Source organism: Chlorocebus sabaeus, chromosome 8 (assembly GCF_047675955.1).
Source record: "Chlorocebus sabaeus isolate Y175 chromosome 8, mChlSab1.0.hap1, whole genome shotgun sequence".
Lineage (NCBI taxonomy): Eukaryota > Metazoa > Chordata > Mammalia > Primates > Cercopithecidae > Chlorocebus > Chlorocebus sabaeus.
Window position 1 is genome coordinate 116,387,984 of NC_132911.1, and position 26,876 is coordinate 116,414,859.

Below are 26,876 nucleotides of genomic sequence, written 5' to 3' on the forward strand. Positions count from 1 at the left end.
TGTGATATGTTATTATGTCATTTAATAGTTAGATGAGGAAAGTATTGCCATCTATTCAAAAGAGTAATGTTAGACTCAGGAAAAGTTAAGTCGCTTGTCTAAAGTCGTAGAAATAGGACTTGATAGGATTGAAATGTATTCCCTGGACTGGCTTCTAATTTTTTCTCAACAACCTATTGTATCTTGGGTTATCTGTCTCACATCTCTCAGGGGAACACGAGTTCTTGAGTTCAGGGCCACTATCTTATTCTACCTTGTTTCTCTCACAGTTTATATTTGGCTAAATTACAGCAAAGAGGAGTATAATAAAAACGTGTTTATTTGAATTTTTCATAGATTATAGATTACATGAACAATCCAAATTTTTCTCTGTGTTCATCTGAGTGACCAATTGTATATTATAAAATTTTAATGTATTATAATATAAATGGAATAATATTTAAAGTAGCAAAGTCTAAATGTGTAAAATATATTTTATGAGATGCTTATAATTTGTTATATTTATACTGCATTAGCACACGCAGTTATTTTATATTTTCTCACTAATCATCACTCTGATGCTGGTTATAAATTGTATAGTTTTACTATCTGTTCTCCTTATTTTGAATGAAACAGTGCAAAATAATATTAAGGTAAGTTTTAGAATACATAAAATATGTTTTGTATGTATACATATTTCTAATTATTATTTTATTTTGTAATTTTAAAAACTCAATTTTGATTAAGTAGTGCGACTCTAATATAGAATACCTGATTGATATTTTTTCAGAAAAAATGAATCTGATTAGTAAGCGTTAAATAAAATAAATTTCACATTATCGATTAAATTATTTACTATAGAACAGAACCAGGAACAGGGAGAACTAGTTCCATAATACCCTGAAAAACTATCAACATTAAAGGTAATAATATTGTTTATTTAAGACAAAATAAAAATTACAGATAGATAGATGCATATACATATCTATCTTTAGACATGTACATGAAATATTTTTAAATGATTCTCAGATAAAGCAGTCTTTATATACAAGTTTCTACGACACACTTCACCGCTAATTTAACTTTGATAATAGACAATTACATGTTTATAATTTACAGTTACACTATTCACCACTAGTGTCGCTTTGAAAATACAACAACTATACTTTGTTACTACCTGCCAAAGCTTAACATTGAATAGGTGAGGATGGGAGTGAGGTGTGAAATTCTTTCTATAAAGCAACAGGAAGAGCTGGAAACTAAATCCTATTATTATGTGACACTTAAATATTAATTCATCCAATTGGTCTGACACAGTGTAAAAGCTTCAAGGAAAAGCAATAAAAATTACTAGTATTCTATGGTTTCAGGTATAATATTTGCAAACAGAGGCATTAGTATGTAAGTATTATTAATCTACTAAAATTTTTTCTTTTTTATGTGATTCATCTTTTTTCTAGAATTATAAACATTTTTACAGATAAATAATATTCAACATCTCACACAGTAACACAAAATGTCAAGATTATTGTTCAAAAACCAACTAAACAATAATGGCTAATGTTTATTAAGCTTTTACTAGGTAATATGTACTCTGTGCTAAATTATTCACATGCATCACCTAATTTATTCTTTATAGCAATCCACTGTGGTTTTACTAATGTGAGTATTGTGGCTCAGTTATAAAACCTAAAACAAAACTAAGATCCAAAGTTCATTACTTCCTTTTTATGATGCTACTGCAGCCACGTGATTTTTTCTTTGGAATTTTAATTCTATGCCATTATTAGTTGTTTAACATCTATTGGTGCATGAATATCTTCAAGGGAAACTCTATTTCTCTTTCACATTGCATACAAATAGCAAAGTACGTGATCTATAATAGGTTTGAGTTTATGCTAAGATACAAATATGTTGGCTGATATAACAATTATAAATATATTGGCTTATATAAAAACAATATTTGAAACATATTTCCTTGATATTGGACCTCTCACAAAGAAAGAAATGTATTAATAATAATAATAATAATGAGTAAAATGTGATTGGAAATGAAGGAAGAAATGACCAACTTTGGCACAATGAGATTTACAGCTTTTACAAATTTTCTTCCCTAGGAAACAAGAGAACCAACATGCATGATCACTTTTCAACTCAAATTTGTAGAAATATATTATATGGGAAAAAAAACAGAAACAGAAACTTACTGTTGTAAGTGATGTTAAAGCCACGTCCTGACATAGAGTGGTCAGCCTGAAATTCTAATCGCAGTATGTGACTATTACTAGTAAGATGGGAAGGCACCTCAGCCCCAGTAAAGGTTCCAAGAATTGGGGAATCTGGAGAGTCACCATCTTTCACAGCAAGGAAATCAAACTGGGATTCCAGATCAAAGTCATTGAAAGAAAGGTGTATCCGGCTCCCTGGATCAGAGATTATCGTCCAGATGCAATTTAAATTATTTCCATACCCTTCTGGGTAATCAGGAGAAAGAACTGTTCCCATTGGTGCAGTAAAGTTAGAGAGGCAGGGAACTGGTGAAATAGGAAGATTATAAAATATGATAAATATTCAAAAATAATATTTCACCTTATTTTCTCATATTCTACAATTATGATAATCAATTAGCAGTATAATAAGATAATATTAAATTATGTAAATTATAAAACAGAACAAAAAGGTTATCATTTTTACATATTGAAAAAGGCAACTAGTACTTTGGATAAACTTAAGGCTCTACCCTTAATGCACAAAAATATAATTGGAATAATAGCAATTTTTTGACACATATCTTGCTTATGTTAGGCTGTGCAAAGTGTTCATTTCAGTGTTTAAAAAATGAAGAAATATATGGAAGTTCCCATAGAAAGGAATAAGGCTCTTGAAATGATTGAAGACAAAAATTATTAAGTGGATATTAACAGAACAAGAATCCGGTAGCTCAGAAAATACTCAAGATAGTGGTTATCAATGTGTGAGTTTCATTTCTATGGTGGCAGTGGATGCTCTGATAGTTTACCACACAAATAAAGAGATAAATTAACCTCTATAACAGACATTATTAGTGGCTAAAACCTGAAGAACAACTAAATGAGAGCTCTTGCATCACACTAAAATGAAGTCGTCTTTCTCCTCCAGTTTTTTAACTTTTAAAACATCTGATTTGAAAGTTCACATAGAACATTTAGAAAACAGAGGAAAAACAAAGAAACAGAAAAGAAAATGATATACTACTCAAAGGAAATCAAAGTTTAAGTGTCGATATATTATCTTCCAAAGTTTTCATTACATTTTTTTGGTTTGTTTTCAGACACAGAGTCTCATTTTGTCGCGCAGGCTGGAGTGCAATGGCGCCATCTAGGATCACTGCAACCTCCACCTTCCGGGTTCAAGCCATTCTCCCACCTCAGCTTCCCTAGTAGCTGGGATTACAGGCACGCCCGTCACGCCCAGCTAATTTTTGTATTTTTATTAGAGATGAGGTTTCGCCATGTTGGCCAGGCTGGTCTCGAATCCCTGTCCTCAAGTGATCCACCCACCTCGGCCTCCCAAAGTGCTGGGATTACAGGCGTGAGCTACCAAGCCTGGCCTTTTATTACATATTTTTTTAAAAATTGAATTTCCTACATTTTGTACTAAATTATGTTTTCCTTATACTTAATATGTGAGATTTTCAAGTCAAGTTTTTAAGCAAAATTTATAGTTATTAGTTAAAACTCTCATCCCATTAATTTATATGGACATATGAACATTAACTTTTCTTCTAGTGTTTGACATTTAAAATTGTATTTTAAATTTTTTGCAATATAAATAACACTGACTATATTCTTGAAGAAAGGTTTTTTTGTTCATTATTTCTTTGGTATACATTTTCAAAAAAAAGTACTTAGTATGACAAAGGATATGAATTTTAGTCTCAAAACATTTTGCTAAATTTCTGATTTAAAAAGTTATTTCAACATTATTGAAAAATAATGGAAATATCAAAGAATATAACACCTGTACCAGTATAAAATATTGTGATTATTTTCCTTTTCCTCCATTGAAAAGAAAAGTGATAACTCATAGTCTTAACTTGCATTTATTGACTACTAGAGAAGTTGAAGATTTCTTACTTTTATTAGACATTTTTATTATCATTTAAAAAATTATCTGCTCATAAACCTAATCATTTAAGATTATGATCTCTTACTTTATAATATGCATAAAAGTTTCTCATTATTTTATTTTAATAATATTTTGGCATACATTATTTTTAATTTGAATATTGAAATAATTGTTTGCATTTCTTACAATCTTTTAGGGTCATATATTTTATTAACATTCAGACATTACACCAATATCTATTTCTTTATCTACACAAATATGAAACCACAGGTATAGCTGCATCTACCGGTAGATAATCTCTCTATATAACTTTTACCATTTTATCATTCAAAAATATTTTGCACTTTAAATCTATTTTTTACTGCATAATTTTATGAGTTAAACTAAAGCTTGCAAACTGACAGTCATTGATTGAATTCAGATTGCAGATGTGTTCGACTTGATCTTTTTTTTCTTCTGCCCCCATAAAAATTTGAAATCGCATCAAAAAATCATCATATTTCATATTTAAGGGAAAAACATCTTTTATTCTAACTTATCCTAAAAAGTTAAGGCACCCCAGTTTCCTACCACTTCCAAAATGGGTGCAAACATACTTACTCCTATTCCCTCTTCACACTCTTTCCTACCTGGGTCCTGAAATAATTTGATCCTATAACTCCTATCTAAATTAAGGGTTGGCAATCTTTTTCTGTAAAGGAATAGGTAATAAATGCTTTGGCTTTGCAAACCATATGATCTCCTTTGCAACTATTTAATTCTGCAATTGTCGCTGGAAGGCAGCTATGCACAATCAGTAAATGAAAGTGTTTGGTTATGTTCCAATAAAACTTTACTTAAAAATCCAGGCAGGAGGATGGATTTGGCCCACAGTCGGTTTGTCATCTCCTGATCTGAATGATCCCCACTTGGAGCAAGAGCTAACCAAAGACACCACTTTAATCTCTGTTATCAGATAGATAGATGCTTATATCATACTTTAAATTCTTAATTATATCAGATGCAGTTTTTATGTAACTTCCTTTTGCCAAGTGTGTTACAATTTGTCGGTACCACATTCATAACTTAGTATGATAATTTAGCATCCACAGAAGCACTTTGCTTTTACAAAATTCTTGTATCTACTCCTACCTGATTTTTACTTAGCTATATGTCAATGCAGTACGCCAAGTTCCCAGAAAAACTATGTTAGAATTTTGGCTAAAATTGAAAAGCAATTTCTGTATAACTCATGTATTTGATATATTAATTTATCATTCAGGAACATGGCTTCTATCTGTATTTTGTTCCCATAAAATTTTCTTTTCTTGTAAAGTTTTATAATTTTTTGTATGAGTTATTTGAAATATATGAGGATTATTTATATGTATTTTATAATTGTTTTTTCTGAATACATTCTCTTTTAAATGTATTTTCAAGTTAGTTATTACTGGTATATAAAACATTATTAATTGCTACATTTTTATCACATATCAGGATATTAGACTTAATTTTCAAATAGTAAAAAATGCTTCCTAGTATTCAAGAATGTCTTAAAAATTGGTTTTAGTCAGCAAAATTTTCAATATTTTCACTAAATGCATTTTGGAGTCTATTAAAATGCTCTTAAAATATTTTTATTTTTGATGTGATATATTACATTAATGGATTCTCCAGTATTAAGTCAACGTTGTCCTCCTAGAAGAACACCTAGAATTAAAAACTTTCAACAAAACTATTTTGAAGTATTACTAAGCTTTAGTAAATCGAATCAGATCCTCCTAATATGTTTTCTTCTCTTACAAGAACTTCACCAAGTGATCATGGTTAAAGATAAGAACTAAAACAAAAAGAGTCTGTGAAGGGAACCTGTGCACTTTTCCTCTTCTAGACTTCCTGAAGAGCAAACACAATATACTGTTATTAGGGAAATTTCTGCCAGATTCTAAAAATATCCACTTCATTTTAATGTAACGAAGACAGTATTTAATTGAGCCTACCAAGTACATGAATAGGCAATACAAATTATACTTTTGCTGTAGTTAAACTGCAATATCTTAATGTATTTGAATACACTATTTTAATCCAAGCATATTGTATATCATTAATGTTAATGAATTGTGTTCTATTCAATATAAAAAAAGTCACTTCATGCATTAGTGTTAACATCTACAAGCAAAAATAAGTTAGTGCATTATACATAAAATATAAGCTTTAAATATTTTAATGTTTTTGATTGCAAATAAACTTATACTATCTTATTAAAATAAATGAGTCTATTAGAATTCATTCAGATGTATAATTTCCATAAGAAGTATGCTATCTAGAAAGTATAAAATGCCACGAAATAAAATGTTGTAAGAACACACGTAATATAGATTTTGCCATTACCAAGTGAACTATGTTAACTTTAAATCTGTAATAAAATTTATAATTTGGCATAAGCACACTTGTTAAAGATAGTATCACAAAGTGCTACTCATCCAAAAATAATTACACGGTTGCAGCTCTTTGCAATTAATTACAAAAGCAATTATATGCAAGGACAGGGTAACATATGCTGTCTGGGAGCAAAGCATTTGGTACTCACAGATACAGATGGGTATGTTTGCAGACCATTGGTTATTCTCTTGACAAACAATGGATTTCTCTCCAATCAATTCAAACCCAAACTGGCATTCAAACCTTAAAACATCACGATTAGAAAATCCATCGCCTTCTCTAATTCCATATAAGGGTGTACCAGGATCACCACAACTTTCTTTCTCAATTTCTGGAAAAATAGAAGATAAAAGTCACCATCCAAGGCTTGCAGGCATATGATACCCATTATACAAGTTAGGTAGATATATGCTCTTTGTTGTGGAGATATTTCAGATCAAAAAAGAAATATATTCTCCAATTTTTTTTTTTTTTTGGCCACTCTGATAGGCATGATTGGATAAATGATCTTTAGAGAATAATTAGTATATTTCTTTCTTTTTGTAGACGAAGAATCTGAGGTTATCAGAGCTAATGAGTTGGCCAGAGGCCATGTACTTAACAAAAACTATGACAAAATCTCAGATTTTCTCTTTGTATGACGTATACACATAAATGTACACACACCTAGACATAAATGTATATTTCCCTCAAATTCCAAAGACTTTTCTTATTCTTATAATTTCTACAGGATATAGTAAGCCTTTGAATCATGACCAGGACATGAGGGAACATTCTCTGTGCCTATACTCCTATGGAGATCAATGAATACCTGTCACCTAGGATTTGTTCCTCAATCTGGTACTTATTGGTTGAATTATTTCCCCAACTAGACCCCCTGACCAAAATAAATCTACTCAAAGGAAGCAATCAGGATTGAATTCCAAAATACTCAGCTATGTTCCTTAATAAATGTTTCTTGGATCAATTGAAAGAGATCAAAAAAATATTTTAACACCATTAAAACAACCTTTGAAGTGCATCCAAAGAAACTTCAAATATCTGGGATCATCACTGTTTAACTATGAATGTTAGCAGGAAATTATTGTGGTGGTTGATTTGGCTTATAAGTCACATAAAATCTTAGTAATATAGTTGTCTTCAGACAAATAATAGTAACAAGTAAAAATAAATACAAATTTAAAAAATGTAACTTTAAGATAAAGTTATAGTCTCTCCTGACACTCCAATATCATCACATTCCTAGCTCCTCTGTTATCCACTAGCACCAATTTAACGTGTATCTTTCCAGTTCTGTTTTCAAGACGTACAATTCCACGCAGACATATCTATTATGTAACATTATAGAAACCTAAAAATTATCTTCACAAAAACTATGCAGTATTGTTTCATGTATATCATACTTTAACTTTTATTATACTGTCAATATTATTTTCTTTCTCCGTTTTAACCAAACAATATGTTTTAGAGACACTTTTGAACATCCTTGTATGCTTAGCAGAAATCATATGTGCTTTTGATGATTTATTTAAAAAACTGGATTTGATTTTATATTTTCTTAGACTTCTTTATCTATCAGGGACATTAGTCTATAATTTTTTTCTTCTGCTCTTCCTACCTAGTTTTAATATCAAGAGAAGATACTAGTAATTTTCCACATTTTACTAGTCTTTAGGTTAATTTGTATAAGAAAAAATATTGGAGTATTGCATGGATGAGTTTGGTAGTAATGTGACTACCATTTTATGTGCCTCTAAGGTTATTTTCCTATTTAAGTGTTTTTGGGGGGTTGTTTGTTTTTTCTTTTGTTTGTTTCTTGGAAAGGGTTTTGGACCAATATTGGCAACCCATAAACCTTAGGGAAGTGACATTTTTCAAGGTTTGCTGGTAGTTTAGTCATAGCAGAATTCTGTTACAAGATTTTTTAACATCTCCATTACAAATATACCATAATTATTTCTCACTTCTAACGCTATTAGTATGTACTTTCTGGTTTTCTTTCTTCATATTTACAAAAGGTTGTCAAATTTATTAGTCAGCTTAAAGAACCAGTGTTTGCTGTTGATAAATTCTGGCTTTTTTTTTTTTTTTTTTTTTTTTTTTTTTTTACAGAGTCTCTTACTCTCTCACCCAGGCTGAAGTGCAGTGGCATGATCTCGGCTCATTGTAACCTCTGCCTCCCAGGTTCAAGAGATTCTCCTGCCTCAGCTTCCTGGGACTACAGGCGCTCATGCCACCATGCCCAACTAGTTTCTGTATTTTTAGTGGAGACGGGGTTTCACCATGTTGGCCAGGCTGGTCTCAAACTCCTGAACTCAAGTCATTCACCCTCCTTGGTTTCTCTAAGCGCTGGGATTACAGGTGTGAGCCACCGTGCCTGGCAAATTCTATTGTTTTTATTTTAATTTAAACATCTTTTCTTTTTATATTTTTGGATTCCATTTTCAGTTTTCTTTTGGATTATATTGCTGCTCTTTTTTCTGTTATCCTGAGTTGAAATCTTAGAAATTTTTTTTAGTGTATTTTCAGTCTTTCTCATTTATTAAAAAATAAAACAAATTTAGCTCTAAATTGATATGAAGAGATTTTATTGTTCACTTGTGAGAAGTTTGTAGTTTGTGTTTTGGTTTACTTTGTAACTCATAAATAATTTCTGAGTGTTTTAAAATTTATGGGTTGGGCTATCATTTTGTTGTTGCTTTTTAACATTGTTTCTTTAGTATTCCGTATATGTATATCAAGGTCTTGCAGTGGATAAATAAATGAAATATATTCATTTCAATTTGTTATATTAATCAAGTTGAAATTATTTATGCCTTCAATGTCTACTGGCTCCAACAACTTCTTAAAGAGGCCTGTTAAAGTTCCAAGTGTGAATTCGACAACACTCTTTAATAGTTGAATCAAATTCATTTCACATATTTTAACGCATCGTTCAGTTATTTAGTTTATGCAACAGTTGATCATCTTACACACTAGTTCCTCTTTATCTGCATTTTGCTTTCTGCGGTTTCAGTTACCTGAGATCAACTGTGGTCCAAAAATAGGTAAGTATAGTACAGTGAATTATTTTGAGAGAGACAGAGAGCACATTCACATAACTTTTATGACAGTATATTATTATAATTATTCTATTTTATTTTTAATTATTGTTATCAATCTGTGTCTAATTTACAAATTAATCTTTATTCTATCTATCTATCTATCTATCGAAAATAACAGCCTGTATAAAGTTCAGGACCGTCTGTGGTTTAAAGCATCCATTGGGGCTATTGAATCATATCCTTATGAACAAGATGGGACTACTGTATTTACATGTGTCAGATGATGTTCTAGGTGTCTAGGATACATCAATAAATAAACAAAGATCTCTCTCTCTGAAAGCATGTATTCCACTGGACATTTGCAAACTATAAATAATAAACAGTCCAGGCGCGGTGGCTCACGCCTGTAATCCCAGCACTTTGGGAGGCTGAGGCGGACGGATCACGGGGTCAGGATATCGAGACCATCCTGGCTAACGCGGTGAAACTCCGTCTCTACTGAAAAAAAAAAAAAAAAAAAATTAGCTGGGCATGGTGGCGGGCGCCTGTAGTCCCAGCTACTGTGGAGGCTGAGGCAGGAGAATGGCGTGAGGCGCCACTGCACTCCAGCCTGGGCAACACAGTGAGACTCTGTCTCAAAAAATAATAATAATAATAAAATAATAATAATAATAATAAGCAAATAACGTCTTATTTTAGAATGTGATATACAGTTCAGTGAAAGAAAAGATTAAACAGGAAATAGTTATGTTAAAGTGCTAGGTGATTGGGGGGTGATACTATTGCTAGGTTCACAGTTTATTACTCTTATACCTTCTTCTAAAACTTGTTTCTGTTATTGAAAGAATAGATCCTTCTTCATCTGAAAATGTCTTTATTTTGTCCTCACTATTGAATAATAGTGGGTAAGTTATAAAATTTTAATTCAAAATTATTTGCCCTCAGCATTTTAAAGATGTTTTCCTCTAGTTTTTTATCCATCTAGTATTACTGATAAGAAATATGATACCAAATTGATTTTAATTTTCATAATTAATCTGCCTCTTCTCCTCCATTCTTTTAAGAGCTAGGATTCCTTCTCAGACTTGCTGTTTTTAAATATACTCATTTTTAAGTCAATTTTTTCTACTAAGTGCTCAATAGATTACTTCTGTCAAATACCTTGTAACTTTTTTTTTTTCCAATTCTAGGAAATTGTTAGCATTATTTCCTTTAAAACATTGTTTATTATATGTCCTCATCTTTCTGAAACTTGTTCACATTGAATGTTGAAAATTAGGAATTTAGCCTTCATGTTGCTCAACCTTTCAACTTCTCATTTGTAAAGATTCCCTATTTTGCATTCTAGAAGAATTCAATAATTCCATATTTATATAAAAAATACACATATACACACATATACATTTATATATTATAAACTTCAGTTTACTAATTCATTGTTTCATTTTATTTAATTACAAATTACCTTAAATATTGAAAAATTTTGTTGTCATTTCCTAAATATTTAATGATTTTAATCATTGTTATTTCTTATTGCTTCATAGTCTTCTTCTTTTTTTATTCATGAATACAATTTCCCCCCTTAATTTTGTGAGGGTACCTACTCTAATTATTTAAAAATATTTTCTTATTGCTCTTTTACTGTGTTTCCTTGGATTTAATGATAAGTGTATTTAAAGAGTAGCACAGTGAACTTTATTCTAATGCAGCATATTTCAAAATTTATATACTGAATCATAATGGTTGTTATGCCTATGATGAAAAGATGCAGGAGGAAGTAGTTTAGGGGAGAACAAAACTTATGTTTTAGCAAGAAAACACAATGATAACAACCATTTATTTTTATGTTTATTTACACTTCTTTATCTTGGGAATACCCTACAGCCTCAAAACAATTATAAATTTTATCTTTTCATTCTTAGGCATCATTATATTTTTAAATACACTTTCTGTTATCTTTGGGTTAGTGTTGAGAGTGAGTGTTAATCTATTTGAAACCATATTTTTTTCTTTGCTCCATTAATACAACATTCTTTAAAATTAAGAATATGTTTTAAATGTAATGAAGCTGTAAATACTCTCTAACATAGACTGGAAACAATACACAGTAAGTAAAGTAAACACGCACCTATTATGGACCACTGCTTTTGGATTTTTTTCCTGTGCAGCAGTGATATGGTTAGGCTTTGTCTCTCCACCCAAATCTCATAAATTGAGATTTGTATAAAGTCTTAATCACCATGCTATTGCGGAAGACTTTTCATTCACTAGTTATTCATTTGTAAAACTTTTACTTAGTTTCTAATATTTATAAAAAATAAAATAAGGTACTAAGGATATAAAGACAAATAAAATGTAGCCCCTGTTCTTAACTGAAGGCACAAAGGAGGTATTAGCTAAGTCTCCTTGGAGTTGGAGATTGGAAAAGAGGTAAAGACTGCACAGAAGAGGTAACCCTGAAGTTATTTTCAGAGTTAACTCACTGAGTAGACTAAAAAAGACAAAAGAAGGAAAAAGTATCCTAAATAGAGAGAACAGTATCAGAAAAGGTATAAAGCCTTTTTCTTCTCTTTTCTTTCAAAGTGCAATGGGTAGAGTTAGGTGGCAGTGACGGTGGCACCAGAGGTTGAGGAGATGGCAGGGTCAAGTAGGTGGTATCATGGATGAGGGCCAGAGAAGTAGAAGTGAGGCTAAAAAAGCAACTGGTAAGGTTGGGAAGTTAAGTAGATATGAATCAGAAACATTGACGGTAAGGTTAGACAGACTTCTCACTATCAAAAAGAGCATTTACAAATGTAGAAAGAGAAAAGACTACAAAGAATCCTAAGAGGTTAAAATGAAATGTTAAAAAATGGTGTGAACTCAAGTTTAAAATATGAATGTAACTAGATATGAATGGGTGCATATACATATATATGTCATGCATACACATATATATACATATATATGTGCACATATTTTCTAGCCACATCCACTGAGAGTCCTAAAAGCAATAAAGCTCTATAGAAACAAGTACATCAAGTACCCAGATGTTGGTGTCTACATACCATTCTTCACTAAAGGAAACCGGGGAGGCTGATTTTAGGCGATGGACAAGGAAAAGGATAAGTGAGGCTGGAATAACTTGTTGTGCCAGAAAAGCGGGGTGTACTTAAAGAATGATGATGGGGACATATCAAAAGGACATAGAGGCCAGTTTGAAGAAGCTCCACTGGCTGTTCTGGTGCAATTTAACCATCAAACAATGATAATGGCAGAGTACAACACATTGAATAAAATTTGAATGCATTCATTCCTATTGATATAAATAAATAAATGGGACAAAGGGAAAACATTTTCTCCATATAGAGGGACAGTTAATAAATACCGAATAAGTGGGGAAAAAAAAGAAAACTAATATTTGGCAACCATCACAGTGGTTGTAGATTCTTGGCTGGATGTTTGATAAAAAATAAGATATTACCTCTCTTGTGAAACACATATAAATCACAAAGGTGAAATTGGTGATGTTCTCATGAAAAATCCTGGAAGAAATCCATTTTACTAGGTGATCAATGACCACATAGGGCATATATTGGGATATATTGACATTGTTTGCATCCTGGTGTGATGTACTGAGAGGACAAGCATCATTTTTGTGGTACCCCTGTCAAGAATGTGTGGCCTATGTCTGGATATGGGAAAAGATTGTATGGAACTAGATTGAGGGACATATCACAAAATAAAAGAGCTATCAAGGTCATGACAGATAGGGAAACATTGAGGAACTCATCCAGATTGAAGGAAATTAAAGAGACATGACAACAATGCAATGCAGGTTCTTGAGTTGAATCCTGGACAAGAAATGAAAAACATACATGTATGTGTGTGCACACGTGCTCACATGCATGTGTGTGTGTAGTTAGTGAAATTTGGATGGGGTTTGTTAATTTGTTTGGAAGCATTTTATTAATGTTGATTTTCTGACTTGTATGGTTGTTTTGTGGTTACATAAAGGAGTTTTTTGTTTTGGTGCAATTCAAACTGAATATTTGGGAGTGATGGGCTATTATGTTTGTAACTTGTTCTCAAATCATTCCATAGTGGTTTTAAAACACGTCTGCAAATTCTTTGATGCTTCTATCAAAAGGTAGAGTTGGCCGGGCGTGGTGGCTCATGCCTGTAATCCCAGCACTTTGATAGGCCAAGGCAGGTGGATCACCTGAGGTCAGGAGGTTGAGAGCAGCCTGGCCAACATGGAGAAACCCCGTTTCTACTAAAAATACAAAACTTAGCCGGGCATGATGGCAGGAGCCTGTAATCCCAGCTGCTTGGGAGGCTGAGGCTGGAAAATCACTTGAACCCAGGAGGCAGAGGTTGTAATGAGTAGAGATCATGTCACTACATGCCAGCCTGGGCAACAAGAGCAGACCTCCATCTCAAAAACAAACAAACAAACAAAAGCAAAAAAACAAAAGGTAAAGTCAAATTCCCCCCTTTTTGATTATTGGCCAGTATTTTTGCCTGGATTTTAATGAAGAGAATATGACAGAAGTGACACTCATGATCACTTCGATTGGCTCCTCTTCTAATGTTACCAGTTGCCTCAGACTCATGAAGGCTTAAGGACAGAACAACTATGGTAACAGTTGCCTTTTTCTTGTCAATTGCAACATAAACTATAGCAGCTCCAGTACCCAGATTTGACTCCACAGGAACACAGGAATCTTCCCACAGCGGTGGATAACAGCATCAAATTGTGGAGAATTTAAAGCCTGAGAGATGAAATTTGACCATCAAGAAGTAAGAGAAGAGATAGGAAGGAGACCGGTAGATAAATTGCTAACCCTTCCTCTCCCAAAACAGGTGGTTCTAAATCACAACTGGTCCACATTGGTCACATAATTAAACATTCAGCTGAGTAATGTACCACCTTATATTTGATTCTCCAATTACTCTGTTTATATAATTTTCCCCCTCTTTCTTGCTGTCTTAGAAATACACCTCCCAAGCTCCTCAATAAATTATTAGTTTATAATCTTTGCTTCAACTATGTTTTCTAGGGAATCAAAGCTAAGACAAGTGAGTGACCACTGGCAAACAAATTGGTAGACACGGTAGGGGATTAGAGTACCTTAAGATTGAAACATGGATGTAATTTCCAGGAAGATAAGAATATTAGCTGATATTATTGATTATTTTTGAAAAGGGGATTGCTGAATACTATAATCATTTTAACTTATGTAATTTTTATTGCAATGCTATTAGCCAGTCACCATTATTTCCCATTAATGGATGGGAAAAAAAAAAAGAAGTTTGGAGAAGCTGACCACAGTTATATATGTAGAAATAGCTCAACTGAGATTCTACCCAACATCTACCTGATTTCAATGTCCACACTCTTTTCTATTGTCCCATGATAATCGAGAGAAAGAATGAAATGAGACACTGTAAGCTAGGTGCTGGGAAAAATGAGGGAAAGGAAAGGATTCCCTGAGTCCAGTGTTGAAAGGGAAAGAATGGTCATATTAATTTTAAGAAACTTTTTTGTCTCTACTCCTTTGGCCCACTAGTTCCACCCTTGCACACTCTGAAGGTAATTTGGGAACTATTTAGATCTCTTCAACTTCCTTACCATAGAGGGCCCTTCATGATCTCAGCCTTTCCTACCTCTCCAGTCCTGTCTGCCATCATTTTCTCATAAGCAACCTAAGGGTCGGACATGTTGAAGTACTTGTCTTTCCCTTTCAGCCTCTGTGCCCTGAGGCATGACATCTTCTCTGCCTGAAAAGAAGGCATTCTCTGAGTGGATAAAACATGAAGAAATTCCTAATTATTTCTTAAGGTCAAACTATACATCCTCCATAATGAGTGCCCTGAGCTTGTGAGCACTGTTAATTGCTCTTTTCTTTGGGCTTCTATAGGCCTTGGACATACCTATATTGGTCCAAGTATTTTATTATAATTATTGATTTACTCATCTTTCTTTTTATTTATTTTTTTTACTTTGTATCCCAAGTGTCTAAACACTTACATATAATTTATGTATCACACGGTTCTAAGCTGTTACATTTAATCCTGACACAGACCCATGAGGACCCCAAAAGTTAAAAGATTTGTCTAAAGACACACAAATTGTAAGTGGCAGAGCTGGTTTTTGAATACAGTCAGTGTGATTCCAGGATATGAGTTCTTAAGCACTATACCCTCTCTCAGAGCCTAATATTCAAGAAACAGTTGTGGAATGTATAAAGAAGGAAGGAAGGAAGGCAATCAAGAACATATAAAAGTGTATGGCCCTCTTAGTAAACAATATAAGCAATCACAAAATCTCATAGTTAGAGAAAATCATAGGGCAATACATATTTCAGCTATGTCTTTTGAATGATTTAAATTGTATAGTTGTCTTGAAATTTAAAGATATGAGTGCTGGATATCTTCTGTTTACCCACGAAAGCCATTCTGCCCCTTCTCTGCTTGGGTTTTGCACTTCTTTCCTACTTCCAGGTAAACTCTGATCCACATGATCCCACAATAGCCAGGACTCTGTGCTATCAGGCTTTCTGTGGGTAAGAGAACAGAGTTATCAGGCAGCGAGCAGGACTTTGGTAGGACAGTGGGGTGAGGAGGTCAGGAGGAGAGTGAATTAGGGTATTTCCCCCAGTTCCTTCTTTGCCTGATCGCTATGTGATGGCTGTGTCCCATTAGTGAAAACCACACTTATGTATGGCAGCCCACTCCATACCACTGTCCTCCAAGCTGTGGTTATCATTCCTGAAGCTACTAGTGGCTCCCTGCTGTCAATAGCCAGAGATATGGTACAATCCTTTGTTAGTTTCCTTAAGCTCTACCCCCACACACCCAGTATGAATGTGCCATTTGTTTCCTGCAGGGTTTTTTACTGATACAATATAACTTACTATTGAAATATCAATTCAACGCACACAAAAATTTAGTTTGCATCCTACTGGTACTTGATTTTGTGATAATAATTATGTCTTTCAGAATAGAAAATGGGGTTGGAATTTCTTTAATACATGTTGCCTCCACTGTCAGCTCAATATCTGTGCATCATCCACAACTAAATTTGGAAGAAACAAAGGGAGGATCCATCCCCAGGGTCAGAGGTTAGCACCCATAGAGAGTAGCACATGATTCTGCTCTTTTCTTTTTCTTCCCTGCTGTGCAGGCAAAGAAATCAGAGGCAGGGGAAGAGGTGCTGAAATAAATTAGAATGGGAGGTCAGAGGAAATAAAAGCAGAGCAGTCAGAATGCTCTCATGCAGTGAATTCAGAGCAATATTGGAAATATAAGTTTAAATGGCAGTGGCTAAAATTTGTAGAAACAGGACTTTTTCAGCACTTTTCAAAGTGACCAAGTAACTTTGATCCTTGATGGCTAAAGTAATAAACCCTAATTTTAAATTCAATCAGATTTCCAGCTAAAGAGTAACATCTGGCCTTAAAGTGACATAGAACTACTAATTGATCAATCTCTGACTTGACAACAGTTGACACTATAATTCAAATACTTCACAGAGAAACTGTGTAGGTTACAAGAAAGTGATCTGTAAAACTTGCAGTTTTGCTGATTCTTAATGTTAAGAAGCCTTTTGGGAATCTCATTAGCTCAACAACGGGTTTACAAAAAGGTTGTGAAATATAGAATCATGCAGCTAGAAAAGACCTTGTGAGTTAAACCATGTCTCACCTTCAAGCATCTCAGACAAACGAGACTATAGTCAATATTTAGAGAGGTTTTGAGGAGGAAATCTATAACTGCCCACAGAAAGCATTAAAAGACATATTTACAATAATAAATAAATGTGTGAAGTGTTTTACAATCATAATGTAAACACTGACATTTAAAATGCCTCAGATTGGGTACAACAATTTAATAAAAATATGCAAAATTTAGAATAGCAGCAAGTATGCCCTGGGACAAAGTTTTCCATTTTACACAGAGCTAATATATAACATCTGCAGCTAGTAGTTAAATCATGCACTCTTTTGAGATACAGCAAATAGAGACACTCTAAAAAATACATATTTAATTATCTTTCTCTCTCTTTCTCTCTCTCTTTTTTAGAAACAGGCTCTCACTATGTTTCTCAGACTTGGTTTCAAACTCCTCACCTCAACGATCCCCCTACCTCAACTCCTAAGTAGCTGGGATTACAGGCGGGAACCACCAAACCCAACAAGAATACTTCAGTATGTTTAACAGAAATCGGAACTCTTTAACTGTGATAAAAACTATGCTTTTCTTTGACTCTAAATATTAAGTTACTTGAAATACCATTAATGTGAAGTTGTTTTTATGGTTGTACTGAGTATTTATGACAAGCCATTTATATCGTCAACTCAGTTCTTAGATTGCAAATTTACAGGATAGCTAGAGGAACTGCACAAAATGTCTGTGGACAGACAAGGAGTTGGCCAGTCTTCATAGGTATGGGATCTATGCATTTGGATTATGTAGCATTTTGCTGCAACCCAATGATTATCAGAAGTTTTTCTGGCTGTGAGTTTCCGGGGGTTTTATGCAAGACTCTGCTTAATAGTAGCTCCATCCTCTCTCTCTCACTCTGTCTCTCTCTGCGTTTCTCTCTCTCTCTCAAAAGAACACATTGAAATACAAGAGTGTGTGACTAAGCTTATTTTTATGGATAAGACTAATTGTTCTCTAGCTTAATTAAAATGAAATACATAATTTACAAATGTAGGTACTTCAAACATTATTTATTAGTAGTAATATATTTCCTGAAACCTCATAACACTTTGAAATGCTCCACAATGTGACAATTCCAAAATCAAGAACTAATGCTCTAATGTAATAGCTCCCTAGCTTATAAATTTATTTCATGTCCAAAACAAGTTAATGGGATATAGTGGGAATGAATTTTAAAAATCCACACTTCTTGATGATTATAAGTGATTTAGTTAAGGAAATGTTAAGGCTAGTCTCATCAACTTTAATATATGATCAGTTCACTTCAGTTCAATATTTACAGAGCATATACTGTGTACAAAGAATTGGGGTAGGAACTATGGCTGCTGAAGTAGTTCAAGACATGCTACCCCAAAATATTATTTATTTTGAGATGAAGGCACTTGAGAAACAGCAGATACAGAACTTTCTGACTGCCTCTCTTTTACCTAAAAACAAGCCAAGAAATTTCCCATGAGAAAGATATCCTAGGAAGAAAAGAACATCTTTATCACCAGAGACTGGAAATCAACACTGAAATGAATCTCCACAATAAACTTGCTAAAATAATCCCTATCTTTGACTAGTGTTCTCCAGTATATCTTAATCACTTCCCCATAAGTTAATGCCCCAGCCCAAACTCCTTGTCTTCTCATTTCTTCACAAATTTATTATTTCTTTGTCCAAAAAATATATAAGCTTTCTGCTCTGGTCACTTCTTTGGATCTTCATTTCTTGAGGACTCTCATGCACATGGAAAATTTTTATAAAACTTACCTGCTTTTTCTCCTGTTAATCTATCTCTTGTCAGTTTCTTAGGCCTAGTCAGATACCCTAAAAGGGTAGAGGAGAAATTTTTCCTCCCCTGTATCACAAAGAAGATACATACCATAATCTCTGACCTTAAGAAATACACAGTCTATAAGAGCTGCCAAATAGGTAAATAGGTTTATTCAGAATATATTTTAAAATTCTCTGGCACACATTTTTCAAGGTAAAAAATGTACTATACTCTGGTCAACACCTTTGCTACAAAATGTACATGTTTTAAAACTCTGAGGTGATTTCAAAAGTTTAGTGCATTTCTTATGTATTCTGACTTACTGGGTATGTTATAGTTTAGACTATTAAAGATGAAACATGAAGCGATAAGGGAATCCTCCTCGGCTTGCCTTGAGGTAGCATTAAAAAAAAAAAAAAAAAAAAAAAAACTTAGCCCATTGTTTGTATACTTAAAGTTCTTCAAAGGAACTCCTTGACATTTGTCCTCAGTTTGGGACTTGGTACTGTCTGCGACAAATGGACAATGTAACAGTCTCCTTGAGGAAGGAAAATTCAGATATATGCTCAAGGGCACTTTCATTGTAAAAATCCCACATCAGTAGATTCCATCATCCAGTGAGTCAGCTAATCATAGCTTCATTATCAATTTTTCAGATATTCTAACCTCTCTTGTTCACACATTCATTCATTCATCTACTCATTCAAGTATCTAACATCATTCAAAAAAACTCGTGAAATTGTACTACGTTCTGAATATTGGGACTATAGAGGTGAATAAGACAATTTATTATTGCCTACTAAGAAGACAAGCATACAAATACATAAAAAGTCTAATAAATAATGTAATTTTATCATAAAATGTATTGGGATCATGGAGAAAAAAATAAACAGTTCTGCTAAGAAGTAGAAAGACAAAAAAGATTATAACAGAAAGATGAACTAAGATGTGCAAGATTTGCATGGATGTGTTTATATCGGCGGTGATGTAGAGGTAGCTCATGACTTTTTAGGCATGGAGAGAAGTTTGACCAAGGAATGGTAGTGTGAACAAAAGAGCACATTTGGAAAAATTCAGCCGATCAGTAGAGCTAGAGTTCAGATGCAGGGAGGGTTATGTAAGACATGAGATTAGAGAGATGTGAGGCTACTCTTGTGTGCAACGTTAAGGGCCTTTAATTTTATTTTAAGGAGAGAAAACCATTCTGTTTGTGCACACCAAATACTCCATACCTAGCAACTGTCACACTATTATCATGTGAAATGAACTAAACTTGATATAGAGTCAATTAAAGAGACATGACACTGCTTTCTTAGGAGTTTATAATCTAATAATGGAGCAGTAAAATGAAAGTATCGGGAAACCTTTCTTTTTATAAAAAGATTCAACATAGCATTGTTCACTTGCAACCTCACTTAACCTGTCTATTTTTTAAACATTTTCCTTTGAAGTACTTTGAATGAAAGAACAAAGTGGAATATAGATTTTTGTCTAAATCCTATAGCTACCTGTTTAAAAGAGTTTGCAAGCAGGGATAGATCAATATTTTTTGAACTATAATAGCAATAAAAGTAAATGGATTTTTCTTTTGAAAGAACCTTAACTGCATACAGCCCAACAGCCACCATCAAAAACTTTGAAACATTATTGCTCTTACTGTATCTACTAGATGGTAAATGGACTTCAAATTATCTGGAAATATAACTTTGTATATCTATAAAGCAAGTAAGAAGGATCAATCACTCTTACTTATTTTTATGAAAGACTACATTAAGAAAAGTCGGCCGGGCGCCCTGGCTCACGCCTGTAATCCCAGCACTTTGGGGCCAAGACCGGCCGATCACGAGGTCAAGAGACCAAGACCATCCTGGCTAATGCGGAGAAACCCCGTCTCTACTTAAAATACAAAAAAAAAAAAAAAAAAAAAAAAAAAAAAAAAAAAAAACCACACACACAAAAAAACAAAAAAACAACAAAAAAAAACTAGCCGGGCGAGGTGGCGGGCGCCTTTAGTCCCAGCTACTCCGGAGACTGAGGCAGGGCAATGGGGTGAACCCGGGAGGCAGAGGTTGCAGTGAGCCGAGATCGTGCCACTGCACTCCAGCCTGGGCGACAGATACTCCGTCTCCCGTCTCACAAAAAAAAAAAAAAAAAAAAAAAAAAAAAAAGAAAGAAAGACAAGAAAAGTCACAGTGAAACAAGTGAGCAGAAGATGCCTTTTGCTTTAAAACTAATCATGTTGATACTGTGTTAGCCCTTTATAAAATTAAAGGGCTATCAGCACAACCTCTTTCAATCTAATAAACCATTATTAAGACTGCATCTGTGCTGAGCTAATTACTGGAGGGGGAGGTGGTGGTGCTGGGGGGTGGTTCCTAGATGAATGGGACTAGGTATTTTCTCAAGGAAATAAATACAACGTAAAACAGGCAATTAAGAAAATTGGTGATGAGTATAGAAACAACAATATAATACTAGGTCTTTTGAGCTGATTTCTCTCCTCAACCTTTGAGGGCTGGTTTGAAAACTACTTCTCTATTATGTTTGTCAATCTTTCAGGCTCCTAGGGCTCTGTGTCCAGGAAAAATTTATTCTCAAAAGAGAATCCTGAATCAATCATCTTTAGTTTGAACTTGAATTAACATTTAACTTCTCACTATTATCTGCATTTTAACTCTTATAAATTCTAGAAAGAACCCTATAATTTTAAAAGAATATGAAGTTGTATTTGGGATATACTGTTTGGAGACTGAAAAATACATTTCAAAAGTCAGATGTTTGGGCTTATTTATTTAACAATAGTACATGCCAGACATAGTCTGCACATAGGCTGTAAAGTTTAAAAAGTTGACCAAGATAAAGATTCCATATATAAAGAAAATTATTAGTTATATGATATAGATATACAATTAATTTAAATGTAAGGCAATATGACACAAATGATTGTTATTTATTCAAGGTGTTTTAGAAATTCAGAGGGAGAAAAAGTTATTTTCATGTTGAAACTAGGTGAGCATAGGGACAATTATAGGAGACTGCTTCAAGGAAGTTAAATTTCATATGGTCCCTAATGAATGAAAAGGACTTTTGTATATGGAATTTAGTAATTACAGTACAGAAGAAGAAGGAGGCACATCAAAGTTTGAAAGGAAAAAGCTTTCAAGACATAAGTGGAAAAGTAAATTATACCCAGATGGTAGAGAATTTCTTACATCTGGTTATAATGGAGTTAATTGTGTAAGAATGGAAAAGACATTAGCAATTTTAGAATAAATAAGAAACAAAACTAAAGCTAATTTTAAATCTATGAGAAGAGCAGATTCAAAAAAAGAAATTGGGGTTAGTTTTGGAATAATTAAAGGAGCACAAAATAAAGGATATTAGAGTGGAGACCAAAACACGGTAACAGAAATGATAAAACTTGCAACATGTTTGAAGTGGGAAGTGTAGAAGGAAGATTAAAGGTTAAAAATAATGTAAAAATATATTGCAAAGTAAACAAGTTTCATGGGTTTTTAGGGTGATTCCTTTTTTTTTTTTTTTTTTTTTTAATATGAAGGACTGAATATATTTTGGAAAACCACCACACCATACAGGACAATAGAGCAAAAAAAAACTTACATAAAAAAAATCCAGGGAACCAAACCACAACCTCTGCAACAATAGAGAGCAAAAAAGTCAGATTTGGTCAATGACACAAACTTTTTTCATGTTTCTTTCCACTTCCAACTTAGGATCAATCAAGAAAGAAAAATGTGCTGCTGAGACTACCCTGGTAGCTAGCTTATCTTCAGCTTCCCCACACCAACAACCTCCAACAAAAGCATAACTGAATCCTTCCTTTTTTATTAACTAATGAAGTTTTCCCATTCTCCTGACTGCCTTTAAGTCTCTGCCAAAGACAAGTGATGGTGGCTGGCTCTCTTGCTACAGAAAGCTCTGAATAAGTAGCCTTGATTTATTCCCATTTGCATGGTCTTCATGTATTTCCAACAACCCCAGTTCATATACACATGCCAACAAACACAAACAAAAATAAATAACTGCAAAATATTTTTCATAGTAAAATACATATCCCCATAGATGTATTATAAGTAATGTCTTTAGAAATTTTCTATTGTGTTACATAAAAAAGTAAATGTTGGCCCCAAACCACTAAAATTATTTAATGGCCCATTAACCAATATGACTTTTATATTGAAAAATAGTTGTGTACACATATATTCTAAAGCTTATTTGATCCCACAGTCATCTGTTTACTGAGTATCTCTTAAGACTTGTTTCCTTAGGACACCCTTGGGGAGACTAAATTTGAATAGAGGTTACTGGAAGAATAGAGATGTGATTGACAATCAGAATAAACACTTGGTTTTTAATGAAAGGTATTTAGCTCAATTTAAATCACATTGATTAAGAAATTGCAATTCAGAGAAACAGAAGAAAATACTAAAATTGAGAAAGAAAAGAGTTTTATAAAATTCTAGTCCTTTCTGAAGCTTATTTAAAGCTCATTTAGTTTAACTTTCCTCTCAACCAACAATTTTGTTTTCCTATTCTAGTATCTATTATTAAAATGTGACTGCTGCTTTAGGCAGAGTAAATATAAACAAAGACTAAACCCCTGTCTATTAGAAAGGGAAGGGATAGTGTAAGGGCAAGCACAAAATAAAAAGAGGCTTAATTTTTTAGGGTTAGGGTTAGGGTTAGTGTTAGGATCGAAATGAGAGGAGACTCCCGTTGAAAATAAGAGAAGAGACTCCTTTTCACCTCCCTTTATCTCAGATCTCTCACTTTAGAAAAATCATAATTGTCAGATTTTTCTTTTTCAAGTATATGTAATTTTTAAAATGCTAAATAAGCCCTTTGCTATTCTCAAAATTTAAAAATTCTTCCTTAAGGACCTGTAGGCCATTTCTTTGGAATATAACTATCTAGGAAGAGAGCACTGTAATCTCCCAGTTTCTGTGAAAAGGTAGGAGTCCAACATATGCCAAGTTGCAAAACTACCTCCTGCCATAAAGATATGTTGTTTTTCTTTTTTCTTCAGAAAAAGCCAATTTATTTTTTCTTTGAAGAAAGCCAACACAGATGGTCACCCCAATTATAGGTGAGTTTAAGATAAACTATGAGTGACAAACAGTGGTGTCAAGTTCTTTTACTTGAGAACAAGCTACCTTTTCTTGTGAGAACATGTGTCTAATGAGGTTATATCTGCTTGGCTATTTAAAAGGCTAACGTGTCTTTCTGGCTTTTCAATCTCTTTAGCAGATTGCCTAAGATGCACATCTTGCTCTTGTTTAATGCTTATTCAATAATAAAACTAGTTTTCTTTCTATACTGCTTTTGTGGAGAGGCTTTCGGTGCTGGCCAATTATGTTTTTAATCACGTTAACCCAACACCAGTCACATGCAGAAATTACAACTTTTTTTTTTTCTTAGTGGAAAAAGCTTATATTTATTAACATTTGGTTTTGTTTTTGTATTAAGGTTTGGAGTAAAAAGAATTGGGTATGGGGGAAAGACAAGGAAAGTCTTGAGAAAGATGTAGTGGCCCAAGTGTGAAGGGAGGCAAAGTCTAAAAAATCTCTTACTTCATGAGTATTTATACTTTACACACATTTTAAAAAATCATAATTTCTTGCTTCAGGTGGGTAGAGCAGAAGTCTTTATACTGTGATATATACTAGATAAGCATAAGTTCCCATAAGACTTCTGTTGAGAGATTTTGACAAAAGCTTTGTACTTTGTAAGAGGTATTGCATATTTCTGCTTCCCTTTCTGGGACTCCTGCCATTTGCTGCTCCAAGGATAAGAGACCCTGGAGCAGACCTGAATTAGAACCACTTTCTGAAGCCAAAGTCCAGCCACCCAACTGGCTAAAGTAGAGTCCCACAGGCCGGCTCACTACATCAAACTAATTGTTGTTGATTCACAGAAAAAAAGAGCAATAAATAAATACTTCTTATTTTATAGTAGAGTGGATATTTTAGCAGCATTATTGCAAAGATAGTAACTGATATAAGTGCTTACAAATGAAGATAGCCTAACACTAGATACATCTTAATTAAGTAAATGGTGAAAGGCTTTAAGGTACTTATAATCTCTATTTTCACAAGAAGAAAAAAAATTTATCAGGGTAATTTCTGACCTCATGAGGTGATTTTCCTTGAAAAAAAAAAATAATAGGCCAGAAGGCCCAAAATGAAGACAGAGGCACCATTAAAAAAGGACATTGCGATTTATACAAAATAAAGGCTGTAAAGAAGAAGGAGGAGAAAAAATAATATGACAGGAAAAGGTAGGAAGAGTTGAACTAGTTCTGTGGATTGTTGAGTCTTTAAGAAGTAAAAATTTCTAACTTATTTTCATGTGCCTAACACCCAGCAAAATAACTGGCATCTAATATGTTATTTTATCTTTTTTATATTCATGAATCATGAGGGAAATCAGAGGTAGAAATATTGGAACTCAAAGCTAGGCTTCATTAAAACCCACAGTCTACCCTGATTAGTTATAACTGGACTAATTCCAAAAAGAGTAATCTGGATTTTTGAATTGTCATTATAATTGATTTTCTGAGAACCTTTCTAAACAAAAATACAATTTGTATATCAATATCATTGTTATTTATGTATTTATTTATGTATTTATGTGTTTATTTATTTACTTTTTTAGAGTCACAGTCTTCTTTGTCACCCAGGCTGGAGTGCAGTGGCCAGATAATGGCTCACTGCAGCTCACTGAGGCCTCCAATTCTTGGGCTCAAATATAATCCTGCCTCAGCTTCCTGAGTATCTAGGACTACAGGAGCATTACACCATGCCTGGATATTTTATTTTTATTTATTTTTATTTTTTGTAGAGACAGGGTCTTGTTATGTTGCCCAGGCTGGTCTTAAAATTATGACCTCAAGTGATCCTCCCACCTCAGCCTCCTGAGTAGCTGAGACTACAGGTGCGTACCACCATGCCCAGCTAAATATTAAAATGTTATTTAGAGATGGAATCTTGCTTTGTTGTCCAGGCTGATCTTGAACTTCTAGACTTAAGCCATCCTCCTCCCTCAGTTTCTTAACTTGCTGATATTACAGGTGTGAGCCACCATGTCTGGACTATTTTTATTTATTTTGATAATTACTTACCACTTACATATCAAGGTGTTCTAGAAGAGCCTTACTTAGGACACTATGCCTAACTATTAAGCTACTGGTGGTATGTGAACCCTTGTTGACTTGGAGCCATTATGTTTATGGCCTGATAGGAGATGGAAGAATAACTGAGAAGTCCTGGCTTTTGAACTTTGCTGGCCCGTGAGAATGATTTTGAGCTCAGAGAGAGGATGATGTTGGAGTTAGCAGGTAAAATCTCTGACACTCTGTGTGCAAGTCAGTGATACTACAGACCTCAGATACTATAGACCTCTCCTCCAGTGTTGTGACACTGTCATCTACCACCACAAATGTTCTCAGAGCTTAAACTGTGAGCTTAAGATGACCCACTATGAAGAGGAGGATCCTCAATGAATGTTAACTTGACATCAAACCAACAAACAACAATAAAAACACCTTGTAAGTTGGGAGAAGGGGTAATTAAAATTTTATTTCAATTTGGTAAATGCAGTCTGATTCAAAAATTTAAGTAATCTTGAGGTAATTTAGTTTCTATTAAACAGATCTTTTTACTGTTTAAGTGGTTGATTCATGTTAATTATTCACCTACTCCTGTTCCTTTTTAAAATGGTTAATCACAGGGTTGGATTTATGGGACAGTGAGTAGATTGTCAGGACAGGAGGCCCCACAATTGTAGGATGGATTTTATGTTACTGCTGATGTAGAGTAGCTGGATTAATATTTCCT

At 33.6% G+C, this 26,876-nt stretch overlaps 1 protein-coding gene across 2 annotated transcripts in view; it reads right to left on the reverse strand.

Annotated features, from left to right (window-relative positions):
* The window catches only part of CSMD3 (CUB and Sushi multiple domains 3), a 1,272,067-nt gene that overhangs the window by 484,382 nt on the left and 760,809 nt on the right, over nt 1-26,876 (reverse strand). For both annotated transcript variants that reach the window (XM_008001392.3, XM_008001388.3), the window contains 2 exons: nt 6,656-6,838; nt 2,187-2,513 (listed from right to left, as the gene is read on the reverse strand). In XM_008001392.3, coding sequence (XP_007999583.2) covers nt 2,187-2,513; nt 6,656-6,838 — 510 coding nt within the window. The remainder of the gene's footprint in view (nt 1-2,186; nt 2,514-6,655; nt 6,839-26,876) is intronic.